The 16,217-nt window shown below is 36.1% G+C and overlaps 1 protein-coding gene and 3 pseudogenes across 1 annotated transcript; 2 read left to right on the forward strand and 2 right to left on the reverse strand.

Moving 5' to 3' along the window:
• The first annotated feature begins 2,328 nt into the window (after positions 1 to 2,328).
• Positions 2,329 to 4,017, forward strand: LOC138933329 (putative nuclease HARBI1; annotated as a pseudogene).
• A 4,722-nt stretch (positions 4,018 to 8,739) lies between these two features.
• LOC138933179 (uncharacterized) lies at positions 8,740 to 10,693 on the forward strand (annotated as a pseudogene).
• Positions 10,694 to 10,748: 55 nt separating this feature from the next.
• Positions 10,749 to 12,357, reverse strand: LOC138933180 (uncharacterized). Its single transcript, XM_070295728.1, has 4 exons — positions 12,293 to 12,357; positions 11,802 to 12,105; positions 11,560 to 11,730; positions 10,749 to 11,387 (listed from the first exon to the last, which is right to left on the reverse strand). The coding sequence occupies exons 1-4, from the start codon at positions 12,317 to 12,319 to the stop codon at positions 11,341 to 11,343; spliced, it is 549 nt and encodes a 182-aa protein (XP_070151829.1). The 5' UTR covers positions 12,320 to 12,357; the 3' UTR covers positions 10,749 to 11,340.
• Positions 12,358 to 12,578: 221 nt separating this feature from the next.
• LOC138933330 (uncharacterized) lies at positions 12,579 to 15,121 on the reverse strand (annotated as a pseudogene).
• Positions 15,122 to 16,217: the final 1,096 nt, after the last annotated feature.

The following is a 16,217-nucleotide window of genomic DNA, read 5'->3' on the forward strand; positions in this document are numbered from 1 at the left end:
TCGCCTCGAATGGTGGGTGGAAAAAAACAAGATTCTACCATCAAGATAATTTGGCTTCAGAAAAAGAAAATCCTGCCACGACAATCTCAGTGCTCTGCTCACTGATATTTATACAGACATTTGCCCTCAATCAACCTACAGCCTGCTTGTTTCTCGACATTGTCGGAGCTTTTGACAACGTTGTTCCTAACATCCTTATAGAAGACGTAATCGAACTCGGTGTCCCTACCAAACTGTGCCAATTTATATATAACCTCATTCACATGAGGAAATTACAATTTGTGATCAATGGAGAAATTTCCAACACCTTATTTTCCTATAGGGGAGTCTCCCAAGGCTCAATTTTAAGCCCTCTTCTCTTTAACATCTACATCTCAAAATGCCAATCAATTCTCAACAATAAATGCGAAATCCTACAATTCGCCGATGACATAGTTATTTTTGCCAGGTCCTCAAATATCGACCGATCTTTACAGACCCTATAACAAGCAGCCAACAAGCTTGCAGCTCACCTGGTCTCTAAAGAATTCGCGATCTCGCCCACCAAATCAGCTCTAATGGTTTTCTCCAGACGAAAAAAAAGTCCTCTCTCCTACTCAATTAACCTTCAGGACTCGGTAATCACATCATCTACATCCCAAAGATATTTGGGTATCATTCTTGACTTTAAACTTCACGGCAACCTACATATGGAATTTCTCTCTAAAAAATGCACCAAGCTTTTAAACATTTTTAAATCATTGCGAGGTGTCTGGTGCGGAGCCAACCCCGGGTTACTTCTCAACATTTACAAAGCTTTGATCAGAGGCTCAATTGAATACAGCTTTCCATACATTCGTTCCAATAATTTCACTCACTTGGAAAAATTAGAAAAAATTCAAAGGCAGGCTATCCGTTTGTGTCTCGGATTAAGGCAAACAACCCCTTCGAACGTGCTACTTGCAGAATTCGGTATTGGCCCCCTTAGATTCAGACTCATCTATCTAGGCTTATAAATTTTTACTTGAAAGTTTTGCTTCTAACGACAACTTGGTTATTGACAAGCTCTTTGACCTCCAAATTAGCCTCATAAACAACAAGTTCGATATTTCGACCAACTTCATCCTATACAGAACATTCCTCAAACTTAAACCCTACAAATCTAAAATCGCTTCTTTCGACCAATTACCCGTGTACAATCACGACTTTGAAACCACTTTCTTCACAGCAGACATTCATATCACTCCTCCGGCAATCGTCGAAGAAATCAAGCAGGCTCCCTTCCCGCAATTAATATTCATGGCCACCTACAATCATCTCATTCACGAAAGGAAGTGCTTCTTCACAGACGCCTCCAAAACTGACTCCCAGGACTATGTCGGCCTTGCCTTTTACTCCCACTCTCCACATACCAGTCGCCAATATAGAATTGACGGATACGCCTCAATTTTCACAAGGGAGACCCTTGCTCTACTCAAATGTCTCGACTACATTCTACAATACAAAATAACGAACTCTTCTATTTTCACCGACTCCCGAAGCCTTGTCGAAATCTTGCTTTTGGTAAAACCCCTGAGAGACCTTAACTATCTAATTTTCGAAATTAAAGAGAGACTCAGACCTATCTCTCAAACTACAATATCTCTATTATCTGGATCCCCAGCCACTCAGGAATACTAGGGAATGAAACAGCTGACCTTCTTGCCAAAAGAGCCATCCGCACGGGTGAACTTGTCTCGGAACTCATACCACATAGTGATTTTTACTCCTTGGCTCGCATTCACTACATCTCTTCTTCTAACCGTACTCTAATTGCACAAGCTAATTTAAAAGGCAAGCATTATTTTAATCTAAACCCTTCCTTCCTTCCCCGTCCCTGGTTTATAAAGCTCGGCCTCGAACGGGAAGAAATTGTCACGGCTTGCCGCATTAGAAGCAATCACTACAATCTCCAGGCCAGTCTATTTCGCTGTCACATCACATCTTCGCCTGCATGCGACTGTGCACACCCATCACAGGACATAGACCACACTCTATGGTTTTGTCCTCTTTACCAAAATCACAGGCCTCACCTGCTTAAAAAATTAGAGGAAAAAACCAAGAAGCCTCCTCCTCTTGATATCTTCAAGCTTCTTTCAACACCTTCTGCAGGAATCATCTCATGCCTTGCAACCTTCTTCAAGAAATGTAACCTCAACATCTGAAGTCATAATTTGATCCAATCTCTACAGCATTACTGTCTCCAACATTTTTCGACTTGGCCGTGTGGGCCAGTGTGGTCAGGCCCGGAGCCATTCAACCAAAAAAGAAGAAGAAGAAGATAAAGAACGTTTCAGTGCATTAATCAACATGGCGCATCACTTGATCTTGCACGAATTATTGGACTCTTCTGATGAAGAAATTATAAATATAGTGCCACCATTTGCACTTATTTTAGATGATGATGATGATGGTAATTAATATATTTGTATATTATGTTCAATTTATTATTATACATATTGTCAAAAAAATTAAAATGTTTTAGATATTTAATCTAACCTAATATAACCTACTTAATTTTTTTTAGATTTTGACGAATTACGTTTATTACATCCAATTTTTGGAATAATGCAAAGAATTGAACATGTTAAAATAAATAATTATATAGAAAATATAGTCCATAATTACACTAATATAGATTTCATCATGCATTTTCGACTATCGAGGGCAGTAGCATATGATTTAATAGATCGATTCAGATTGTCGGAAATATTTACTTCTATACAGGGTATGTATTATTTTTATTGAAATAAGGAAACAAAACTGAAAAAATATTTTTATTGAAATAAGGAAACAAAACTGAAAATAATATTTACAATTAATGAATATTTTATACATGTGTTTTCAGATCGTGTAGAAAATAGAAAAATAACTGCCGAAAAACACATTTTATGTTACTTATGGTTTGTTGGTCATCAAACTGGATCTTACGGAGATGTAGCAGATTTGGCATATCAATAAGTGCATTATATTTTGTAATTACAAGAGTAACAGATTTTATTTTATTGTTAGCACCTAATATTATTAAATATCTATCTCAACGTGAAAGAGAAGAAACTGCAAATTTTTATCTACAAGAAAAAGGATTTCCTGGTATAATTGGTAAATATAAATACGTGGGTGTGTACACCCAGACACACACACACACACACACACATATATATATATATATATTTAAATTACTTTTGTTACGCAGGTAACAAAAATAATCATTTTGACGTTAATTGACATACACTTGACGTCAATATAACTACTATTGCTACTTGGATATATCGCTTTCAGGTGCTATTGATGGTTCTCACATTAGAATAGACAATGGAAGATCCCGATTCTTATATTAATCGGAAACAATATTATTCTATTCATATGCAAGGAACAGTTAATCATAATATGAAATTTATAGATGTATTTATTGAATATCCAGGTTCTGTTCATGATGCAACAGTTTTTCGAAATTCAACAATACGTAATGATCTACATGAACTTTGTGGAGGTAAAGTGAAAGTAAATAATGTCAGAAAAAATGATTTGTACCAAACTTCATATAACAAAACTTGGTTTCTTAATATTATATTATAATACTTTTCAGATAATTATTATTTCTTAGGCGATAGTGCTTATCCTTGTTTGAAACAACTGATTGTTCCATATAAAGATAATGGACATTTGACACGTGCACAAAGGATGTTCAACCAGAAATTAAATTCATGCAGAGTTATTATCGAAAATGCATTTGGATGTCTCAAGCAAAGATTTCGTCAATTATATCATTTTGAATTGCGAGATATAGTACGAATGGTCATACACGCATGTTGTGTATTGCATAATATAGCTAATTTACAAGAATTAGAATACTTTGAACAACAGTTAGATGATGAATATCCTGAAATCGAATTACAAAACAGACAAATTGAAATAATCGATAATGCAAGAGAATATGAGAGTGACATAACAGGAGCGCATATTCGTCAACAAATATGTAATTTATTGGCTACTTGATAAAAATAAAATAATATAACAAAACGTAGAATAAAGAGTATTTTATTATATTATGTTATGTTGGGTGATTGCATAAGTTCGTGCCCGATTTAAATATAAACTTCAATAGATTATATTTTAGAGATAACACTTTTATTAATCAATTATGTAGTCTCCATTCTTTTCTACAATGGTTTTCCAACGATCTATAAGCTTGTCGATTCCATTTTTGAAGAAAGAACTTGGTTTTTCTTGAAAAAAGTTTGTAAGGTGGTTTTCGACAGCTTCCTCGGAATTGAGATTCTTGCCATTTAAACTATTCTGCAAAGACCGGAACAGATAAAAATCTGAAGGCGCAATATCTGGAGAATATGGCGGGTACTGCAGAATTTCTCATTGCAACTCCTGCAGTTTTCGCAGCGTCTGTTGAGCGACGTGTGGCCTAGCATTGTCGTGGTGGAAGATGACGCCTTTTCGATTGGCCAAAATCGGACGTTTTTCTCGAATAGCTGCAGCGAGTCTAGTTAGTTGCTCACAGTACTTGTCCGCCGTGATTGTTTCGCCGCGTCGGAGCAGCTCAAAGTAAATAATTCCCTTGCGATCCCACCAAACACACAGCAACACCTTCATCGGATGCAAGCCAGCCTTTGCTACGGATTCTGCTCCTTCAGCTGCTGTTTTCCATGTCCTCTTTCGCTGTATGTTTTTGTAGAGAATCCACTTTTCATCGCCTGTTACCATTCGATCTAAAAAAGGCTCTTTTTTGTTACGCTCGAGAAGAGAAAGAGCCACAGTCATGCGGTTTAGCTTATTCCTTTCAGCGGCAACCACGTATCAAACTTGGAAATGTATCCAAGCTTTTTTAAATGACGAAAAGCGGTTGAATTATCGATGTTCAACCTCTCAACAATATCCTTAGTTGTAATCCTTGGGTTTCTTTCCACTAAGGCATGCACAATGTCATCATCAATGCCAGAAGGCCGTCCAGAGCGGGGTTGATTTTCCATGTTGAAATCACCATTTCGAAATCTGCCAAACCACTTTTTGACTGTTCGGAGAGCAGGAACGTGGTCCAAATAAACGCTTTGAATATTTTTTTGTGCAATCCCAACACTCACGCCTTTCCGAAATTCATATAGCATTACATGCCGCAAATGCACCTTTTCGTTCTCCATTTTTAATGATTTCTCTTATGCACAAATGGACTTATCTGAACAATATCTAACGCTAAATTGACATAAGACAACGTCATCTATTCGGTGTAAGCAACAATTACCACACGAAAACAATAGAACTCCGCCATGCAGTAACTTAATGCCATCTATGAAAATCGGGCACGAACTTATGCAATCATCCAATATATACTAGAATAATGTCAAAAACAAAAAAACAGTATTATATTTTTATCATTATATGATAAACAGTCTTACATTATACAGTCTTTAATATTATATTAAGATAATATTAAACAAAACAAAAAAAATATTATATTTTACATTAAAAGATATACTAAATAACAAAACATAAAACTTTAAAACTATCAGTCAAATTTTATCTTTAAAAGAAGCTTTAAATAAATTATTTCTTTCTTCTCTTATCTTATTAGCAATTGTTAATTGCTCTTCTATTTTATGCAAATGTGTTTGATACATTTGTGTCATTTGTTTATATTCTTCTAATACTTGTTTATCTCTTTCAATTTTATTAAGCCGTTCTTCTTGAATACGATCTGTAAGTTGTTTTATACTTTCTTGACAAGTTTGTATAATTCATGCTGTCATGCCCATTTGCCTCTTGCAATTTTTGTCTTGGAATTTTGCCTGTATATATATATATATATATATATATATATATATATATATACAGGCAACAATATATATATATATATATATATATATATATATATATATATGTATATGTATATGTTATATTAATATTATTGTTATTAATTATTATCTAATATATTATTATATTTACTGATCAAAATAAAATAGTAATATTCGTACATTAATTTCATGTTGCTGTTCTTGAACAGATGCGTCTTGCTTATTAGACATTGTTGTTGATGCTGATAGTTCTTCATTTGTTGTTCCTGGTTCTTCAAATATTGGTAAATTTTGACTGGTCGATGCGTTAACTTCTGTTTGATTTTGTGTATTTTCTATTTCACAAGTGAATCTATAATAATATTTATAAATATTATTTATATATTCATAATATAAAATTTTAATGTATATATATTTATGACTTAGTATAAAACTTAATTATTTATTTACTCATTTTTGCAATGTTATTAGTATGATATATTAGTATGATATGTAATACACATATTGTTCGTATTACATAGGTATAATTATAGTTACGTAGATAATTAGATAGTTTATTAATTATTAATTAGGATTTATTAATTCTATTAGTTCTAGGGTATATTAATTCTAATAGTTACAAAATGCATATAGAAGACATTTCTCTACATATAAATTGTAACGTTCACCATACAAACTTTAATGTGTATACACATTTATACAATTTGTATGGTAAATGATACTATTTGTACAGAGAAATATCTTATATATATATATATATATATGCATTCTTTATATAAATTTTTAGTAAACAATTTAGTAATTATTTAATATAAAACTTATTTAAAAAATAACTTACTAAAACAAAACTTACATAGGTGTAGCTTTTTCAGTTCTCAATATTGTGCCTTTACTTCCTGTTACAACTAGAGGTTCAATATTATGTTTCTTTCCAATTAGATCTGTCAATTCTCTGTAATAATGTATTTTATATTACAAAAAATCCTAATGTGTGAATGTAAATAGATTATATTAATCCTTTATCAATCAAAATATGAAAATACTTACGTTTCATATGGACATGATGTTCGATTTCTACCTGTTTTTTTATTATTTGTGATCATATTTTTGTAGAATTTTTCTAATGATTTAAATTTATTCTCCACTTGTGTATTTGTTACATTATAGCCTTGCATATTCATTTCTTCAGCTATTTGTGCCATAATGTTTTTTTGTTTCTAATTTTTCTTTTTATTAATAAATTTTCTTTTTCTTTATACAAATATAAAAATAATTTTGTGCTTGCATCTGACCATGAAAAAATGTCTTCTCTATTTTCAGTATTTTCTTGTATAACATTTTCTTCATAATTACCTCCTTGATTTTCTATTTGATTATTATTATCATTTAATGGAATAAATATTGACTTGTTGTTGACGGTGCAAGTTAATGACTCTGTTATAGCCCGAACAGGCTATACACGAATTATTAAATATATTATTCTAAATACATGTTATTTTATATGATTGCCCAACGTGTAACGCGAATACAGATCACGTTACGAGCGTTGACCGAACAAAACGCTGACAACGCGAGCCACGCGCTAAGCCCGAGCGACCGTGCAATCATTTCATTGCGAAAACGCGGAAATCAGGGCAAGCGGAAGAAGGACATTGCGAAAATGCAACGTAGAAGTCCTACTTAAAAGCGAAATAAAAAGGAATAAAGAAATTGCGAAAGTGCAAGCAAAGAAGTTCTACTTAGAACTTCTTAACTTGCATCCGGATATTGCCAAAATCAAGCGACACGACACACAGCCTTGTCGCTAAACGACCCCCTCCCGGGTAGCCAAAGGGAGTTAATAAAAAGACCAACCGCTAACGAACGGCGGGCAGTCTTGATCATTAATTAATATTACGCGGGCAATCTTTATTCCTTTACGCGAGCAATATCTTTAACAACCGCGAGTGTCAAAACGAGTATCAATAATTATTATAATATTGAATAGCCACGCAGTCGGCAGAAATATATACGAAGAAGCGAGAGGCGAGTCTCGAGACCGAAACTCGATTCTAGACACGCGCACGTTAAGATATCCGTTATCGCGATACGCGACGCGAGCGAAAGTGCGGGAACATTGTAATCAAGTCACAAATAAAATAGATATTAATATATTTATTTAACTGAAAAGGTGTCAATCTTTAAACAAATAAAAACAGTGAAGTTCTCAGGCGGAGCCCGAATTCCCAAATTCCTTCCGGCAAACGATCCCAACTACCGTGCCTCTCCGGAGGCACAACAACTCGCCAGTAAAATTAATATCTGCGTAACAGATTTGAAATTCTAGCCCTCCTAAAAAATAGAAGTAATATATATAAATTTTAATTTTTATTGATTTTTAATTAGATCATTATAAGATATATTAAATAACTTTAGTACCTTCAGAAATACAAGTAACGTTTCCATTTTTATCCATGATGTAGTTCCCTGCTGCATCTCTTTGAATAATTGCTGTTTCCATGATCTTGATCTGTTTTCAGCTAATTTAAACATGAATTTTATATTTTATTATTAACAATAAAACTTTATGAATAATGTAACAGTTGCAGATAAAGAGATTTTTATGTAGAAAACTAATTTTTCTATATAAAGGCACAAAACTTTATTCAAATTTAATAAAAGTTAACAATATTACAATTTGATTTTTTCAAATTCTGATAAATATAATTTTAGAGTTTATAATTTAATATTCCCAGTCAGCCACGTCTGCTCTATGGGCTCGTTCCCACTGAGCGCGTCTCGCGTCGCGTCACGACGCGACGCGACGACAGTTCAAGACATGGCGTTTTTTGTTATTCACACTGAACGCGTCGCGGCAAATCAACGCATGCGCAGAATGTACTAGTTCGCCAGGTTATTGGTTGCAATAAATGTGAACATAACCTTTAAATTAAAATATAGTACGAATCTGATTATCTGTTTTCTGTAAAACAGTATATGACCTAAAACAGTGTATTAAATATCGGAGACATACGATTGAAACAGAGTGAGTATAGTATGTATGTATGAAATTATGTTATTATCAAAATTTTTAAAGTTACTTTTTTCTCCATTACTAATTATATCACTGGCAAGTCAATCTGTTGTTTATTTTTATTTTTATGTCATTTGTTGGGTTTGTATTTGTAGAATTATGGAAGTCCACCGACAGAATTGGCGAGAGAAGATTATGGACATGATGCTGTTCTACCACCAAATAAAACTTGCCGAAGGGAAAAACAGAAGATTTCGCAGATTCTGGATGCGTCCCATTCTTCAAAGTAGAAGAAGTCATGGAAATTGGGAACATTTAATACAGGAGCTGCGCTTATTTGATCATGAAACCTACTTCAATTTCATGAGGATGACACCACAAACTTTTGAAGAGATTCTTTCTTTGGTTGGATCAAAGCTTACGCGACAAACAACAAATTGTCGGGAGCCAATATGTGCAGAAGCTCGATTATCGATGACAGTTCGGTAAGCTATGAAATACTTATGTTAGCTTTTCAGTTATGAATGCCTGAGTTCCTTTATTATTAGTATAATTATTATTAATGATATTTGCAAATAAAAATGTTGCTGATACATAGTCTGTTCTTTATAGCTGAATTGGTTGCACTAGTTCAGAGTTTATCTTTCTCCTTTCTATATGGAGAGAAAAAGATAAACTCTGAACTAGTGCAGTCAGTTCAGCTATAAAAAACAGACCCATAATTTGTAAAAGGGTTTACCCATTAATAAAATGAATACGAGAACCACTCTGAAATTTTTCAGATATTTGGCTACTGGAAATTCCCTCAAGTCCATGCCTTTGGCTTTCAGGGTTGGGATATCTACTACATCTCAAATAATTCGAGAGACATATGTATAGCGATATGGGATAATATGCAGCAAGAATTCTTTACGCCTTCTCAGGAAAATTGGTTACAAGTTCACAACGAATTCGCACTACGTTGGAACTTTCCACACTGTGTTGGTGCATTGGACGGAAAGCATGTTGTAATCACGGTAAATTATTTTTATCATAGACAATATAGCTACTATTGGTGTCGAAGCATTACCTTCGAACAGTATTCGAAGTAATTCCTTTGCGTCTTCATATCGGAAACTTCGTTTTCGTAAAAGGCGTTAAAGCATTTACAAATATTTTTAAAAAAATTATAATCTTCATATTTTTATATTGTAGGCTCTAGTGAATTCGGGATCATCGTTTTATAACTACAAAGGACAACACAGTATCGTGCTAATGGCTTTAGTATCAAGCGATTATAAATTCCTGATGGTGGATATAGGAGCTCAAGATCGCTACAGTGACGGGGATATTTTTAAAAACTCTGAAATCGGTCGTCGATTCAGTGAAGGTCTAATGGACCTGCCTCCTCCATCACTTATTGATCCAGCGCACACCCACCCACTTCCATTCGTTACAGTGGCAGACGAAGCTTTTCAGCTGAACTCATTCACTATGAGGCCATACCCAGGGCGGAATATAACTCCAGAAAAGCGAATATTCAACTACAGATTGTCCAGAGCACGAAGAGTTGTTGAAAATGGTCGCTGGCTACGACCGAAGCAATTGTACAAGCTACCATTTGTCTTCACAATTTCATGATGATGAGGGATCATTATTGTGACGCCAACTTTGCTAATTGTACGAATCGTCATGGTACAGAGGTGACAAATGTGTGGCAAGATAACATACCACTAACAGGTGCAATTCAACATTATCAAGCTGCCGGTCCAAACAACCATTCAAGACGAGCAGGTGAGATCCGAGACAAATTTGCTGAATATTTTATAAACGAAGGAGCTGTACTCTGGCAATGGGAAGTATAATAAATAAAACAAGAATCGAATATATATCCAAACATATATTTATTAAAATTTTATATTAATTAACGCAGTTTATCACAACTATCTTATAAGTGTAATCTCATTACGCATATCCACAGCCTGAGGTTCCTTAAAAAAATCTAATAGAGTGCTACTTTAGAAAGAAACTAAAAAAGCGGTCGATATAAAATCTAAACATGTGTTTTTGGCTATTAAACAAAAATTATTTGAAAACAAAAAATTAAAAAGTTAAAATAATTAAATTAAATTATTTTGTAGCGAAAACCTGCACATTAAAAAGAATTTCATCATTGACAACAAAAATTACGATTGACAAACAAAAGCGATATAAATAGAATTTCTTTTTTTTCAATTCATTCGAGTAGAGTACTGTTGTTTTCCTATTTGCCATATGCATCATCCTGTGCCTTCATCAATGACTCCATAAAATTTCGTATCAACCTCGTCACTATCTGATCTGGGAGTGCTCTCATTTCAGTCTCTAAGTACATAATGAAAGATCTAATACGGTTGGGTACCGGAGGTTCGAAATGCTTTCTGCAAAAAGCTTCGAAGTTCTCTGTCAGAGATTTCATAGGTTCGGCACTCTTGTTTTTTTTTTGTGCAAAAGAACGTTCGTTACCGGCGTTCGTTACCGAAGCTTTCACGTCTGTGATGGAACGTTTATTCTTCGGGAGGTTGCTTGTCGTCCTATAATTGGGAAATGTATTTAGTGTATGGACATCTCTCGTTTTTTTCTATAGAGAAAGATTTGTTTATTGGATGTTCCCAAAAGTTGGAAAAACAAATGTAGAAATCATCTTAGGATGTATAAGTGTATGTGCTGTTCCTCCAAAATTGGAACGTTAAAACTTGAACTTACGGTCTGTATTCGACATTGGGACGAAGGAAATCGAGCTGTGTGAAGTACTTCCAATCAACTTTGCTTCCTGCGCCACTGCCACTGCGCTTGGAGTTTTTTCTTCAGCAAGCAGTCTGACATAGCGATCTCTTAATGATTTGAAGATTTTCTGACTCGATCCATTGTGTACACCTGAACAGTGATATTAAAAACCTAAATATAGACATATATACTATATTTAGTTTGTAAAGATTTGTATCTATCTAAAGCGATGTCAACTTCAACCCACAACGCTGACGTTATTTTGAAACTCCTTTCAGCATACGGAATTAATGAATTCCACAAAGGCTCTCTGCAAAAGACCTCACTGATGAGCAATTCTTTGTCATCTACTTTGACAGGGCTTAAGGGTTTATTTCCAAACGCTTCATTTCTGGCGTACTGTTGTGAGGTCCCTGGAATGTACAAGCATTCTTCCTCACTCTCTTGCTCGTGCACAGTACAAATCTTGTAATGTGCTAGGGCAGCTACACTGCCTTCTAAAACTGCATCACATTTATCGCAGAACTGAAACAAGGAAAATAGTGTTTAATGGTCACAGTAATGGATGATCAGTATTGAACTTCAAATAAGAAATAATTGCAATACAGTTGCATCGATTGTGATACTTTTTAGATAGTGAATGAGAATCCGAAAAACAATTATTTTCTATGCCAAGCACTATGCTGTTGCATATCATTATCATATCACTTACAAATGTCAGTTCTGTATCGGTGGACATGGTGACCAACAATGGCAAACGCGAGAATGTCGAGCAACCAAACGAACCAAACCGACGCGTCGCGCAAGAAGGTCGCGTCGGAGATGATGCAATAAAACAGACGTTTTCATTGGCTATCTTGTAACGCGACGCATGACGCGACGCGAGACGCGCTCAGTGGGAACGAGCCCTTACGAAATGCTGCTCGCCAGGTACAAAAGAAAGTCATTTCTCCATCGAATTGTGACTGGCGATGAAAAGTGGATATATTTCGAGAATCCTAAGCGTAAAAGATCATGGGTAACTCCAGGCGAACCATCGACTTCGACTGCAAGGCCAAATCGCTATGGACGGAAGACAATGCTCTGTGTTTGCTGGGATCAGAAGGGTGTGATCTATTATGAGCTGCTAAAACCTGGCGAAACCGTTAATACTGAACGCTACCGACAACAAATGGTCGATTTGAATCAAGCTTTGCGTGAAAAACGACCAAAATATCAAAAAAGGCAACACAAAGTGATTTTGCTTCATGATAATGCACCATCACACAGCAAAACCGGGCAAGGAAACGATTGAGGTGTTTAGTTGGGAAATACTTTCGCATGCGGCTTACTCACCAGACTTGGCTCCATCCGATTACTACTTATTTGCATCGATAGGACACGCACTTGCTGAGCAGCACTTCACTTCTTACGAAAATGTACGAAAATGGCTCGACTGGTTTGCCTCAAAAAAGGAACAGTTTTTTTGGCGTGGCATCCACAAATTGTCAGAGAGATGGGAAAAATGTATAGCTAGCAATGGGCAATATTTCGAATAAAATATTTTTTATCATTTTCATACAATAAACGTATATTTTCTATACAAAAATTCCGGTTTCATATTTATATACCTGGTAAACTGTGCGAAATTATTAAGATTTAAAATATAAAAAAAATAATTTTTTTTAAGGAAATTTGTCTACCAACAAAATATTTATATTTATATTATTTATATTTATCTTTATAAATATATTTTTTAATAATTGATAACGTTTAATGATTTTCTTTAAAATTAAAAAAAATCTCATTAAATACTCAATTAATTTGTAATTGGCGCGTGTGAGTATTGTATCTATTATATATAACACATACTTTATTTATGAGACACAATGTGGAATATTTAAATTATTAATAAAAAAATTTAAGATTTACAATGAAGAAAAGGAAAAATATAAATGTATCCACGCGAGAAAATTCGAAATCCTTTTTTAGAAATAGTTTCAACAGGCCATACTTGAAGTTCATTAGAGAGAGACTTTACTTTGCATATATTTAATAAACGAGAATCTATTGGATAGTTATCGATACTAACACAATCATTATACTTATTCCCAAGAATGACTGGTCTTTCATTAGAAAAACAGATATTTCTAATTACAATGACGCTTCCATCTCTGAGATAACAATTATTTGGTTTTGCGATTATCAAAACAAAATTAGAAAATTCAATAGCCCTATGAGGTCTTGTATAGCCTTCAAGAAGTTGTTGGACGATACTTTGTTTTAAAATTGAACGACCTTCAGAAATATAATGATGTTTGACATTAGTCTTAAGTTGTGATTTCTCATTTATCCTATTTATAATCTGAGTTAAAACATACGATCCTTTCCTGACTAATTTTTTTATAACTTGTAAATGATTTTCAAAATCTATCACACTAAAACCATCTAATGATCCAAATCGCAAAACATCATCAGGAAGATGGATTAAATTGTGCACATTGTAAACTATATGCTGCTCTCCGTAAAAATTTTTCATACAATCTACATAATAAATCAATAAATCTTTTGCATATTGATTGTTTTTTATGCACTCATTTGCATCATATAGTATACGTAATGCACAATTTAATACATTGAAGTGAAGCATTAATTCATTGGATATGGTACTTTGAAATACAACTGGTGTTATATACAAAATAGCCATTCGCAATTCAGTTGCTTTGAGTCTATCTATCTCATTTAAAGTACGTGTTTTTCGTACGAATTCGCATGGTACCCATTCTTTAAAAGAAACATATTGATCATTTATATTTTTGATTCTTTTCAAAGCATCTACATTGCTATTACCATATAGGTTTAACAAAAGTTTAAGATGTTTCTTTCCTACTCCTTCATCAAGCAAATGCATTGGATCGAAAGGAACTTGATTTGTTAAACTCATTCCGATACCTTCAAGAGGAGATAATAAATTTTTATACTGATTCGGAACATCTATCCTAAAATTATTATCAGTTCTTAAAGATGAATCATTTTTCAAAAAGACCCGTCTATGTTATACTATTTTGCCTACTTGTATACATTTACCACACCTACTATTATGTGGAGGAAAACACAAAATCTGATTCCTTGCAACCGTATCTGCAGCGAACAACTTAATGAAGATCCTATACCGTTGATTATTAAAAATAAAGCCAGTATTACTTAATTCTAAATACTCTATAATTGTAGGCTCTAAAAATAAATTTACATCTTCTGGTTTACGATTGCCATGAAAAATACCTATTGCAAATGGATCACAAGTAGCATAAGGATAATTCACTATTTTTACAAGAATTGGCCATACTTGGCTCGGAGAATTTTTCGAAAGGGGCAAACCATCAATATTTAGATGTAGAGCGATGTCTTTTGGATCAAAACAATTCAACTGAGCGAGTAATCCTTTTTTCAAGCCGTAATGGGAATACAAACCTGATCCAACAGAAGAAACTGTAGTTTTTTTTTGAGTCTACAAAAGAATTCTTGCATCGCTAGGCAGATCATCCCTCTCGACGGCTGGCCACCTTGACGTGGTGGGAGGGCTCCCCTGAAGCTTCCCGCCCTGTGCGAGAAGTGGAAGGGATCTAAGAGCCAGCCAAAGGAGGAGCACACCTCTTGAAAAAAGTCGGGCAGGACGGGCTCGTTAGGCGTGGTGGAGCCAACCGTCCTAGGGGAAGGAAACCCCGAAATCAAACCAATTCTTTGTTACAGATGAAATGTCCACAAAGAAGAGAGCGAACGCCAAGGGTTCGGGTACCTTGGAACGGCAGAGGAGTGGTATCGTCCCAGCCACTCCTAGGTCGTCATCCGACGATGGGCTACCGGCCGTGTTGCCGACGGGCACGGCCGGGGAACGGACTACCGCCGAGGTGGACGTTGGGAGCGCGATGGAGATGGAGGTGGAGGATATCCCGCAGGAAGGGATACCCCCATCCCTAGAAACAGAGGCCGCTAAACCACCGAGCGGCGAGAAGAGGAAGACGAGGAGATCCCCGGTGGTCGTATTGGATCGGCTGCCGAGGTACTTAGGAGATTCCGAGATCGGCAACTCGACAGCCGATGAGTACCTCAAGTACGCCGACGAGATAGCCACTCCGGAGGATGACAGCGGGGAGAGTCGGTTACTCAGAGGGTTCCTCGCCGAGTACTACACCCGCAAGGGAAGGTGGATTCCCCCCGAAGAACGTGGGGCGAGTGCCGGGGGTGCATCCGGGGGCTCCAGGGTGGGTACTCCCTCGAGGGCCGCGCGGAGGCAGGAGGCGGAAGCCCGGCGGGTGACCAGGAGGACCACCGAGGTGGAAAGGCTCAGGACGAGGACTCCATCGAGCTCGAGCCTGGACCTTGGCACGGACGTGAGGAGCCGCAGTGTCTGTCCGGTTCGGTCCGAGGACATGGAGTTGGCCGCCTTGGCCAGGAGGAAGAGAGGACGCCCACCGACGACGGGTGAATACGTCGGTAGGGCGGAGGCGATAGAGCGCCTCGCGGCGGCAAAGGAGCGGGAGCTGAGGGTTCTCGAGGAGGAGCGCTCCCTGCAGGTTGGGTTCGTTCCCCCGGAGACCCAAGGCACCCGCTCGCTGCCTTCGGAGCACGAGGTGGCCGAGCAGGCCCGGGACCTCACG

The sequence above is a fragment of the Polyergus mexicanus genome, unplaced genomic scaffold, assembly GCF_030449975.1.
Source record: "Polyergus mexicanus isolate NDT 795.1 unplaced genomic scaffold, iyPolMexi1.0 SCAF_5, whole genome shotgun sequence".
Taxonomy (NCBI): domain Eukaryota; kingdom Metazoa; phylum Arthropoda; class Insecta; order Hymenoptera; family Formicidae; genus Polyergus; species Polyergus mexicanus.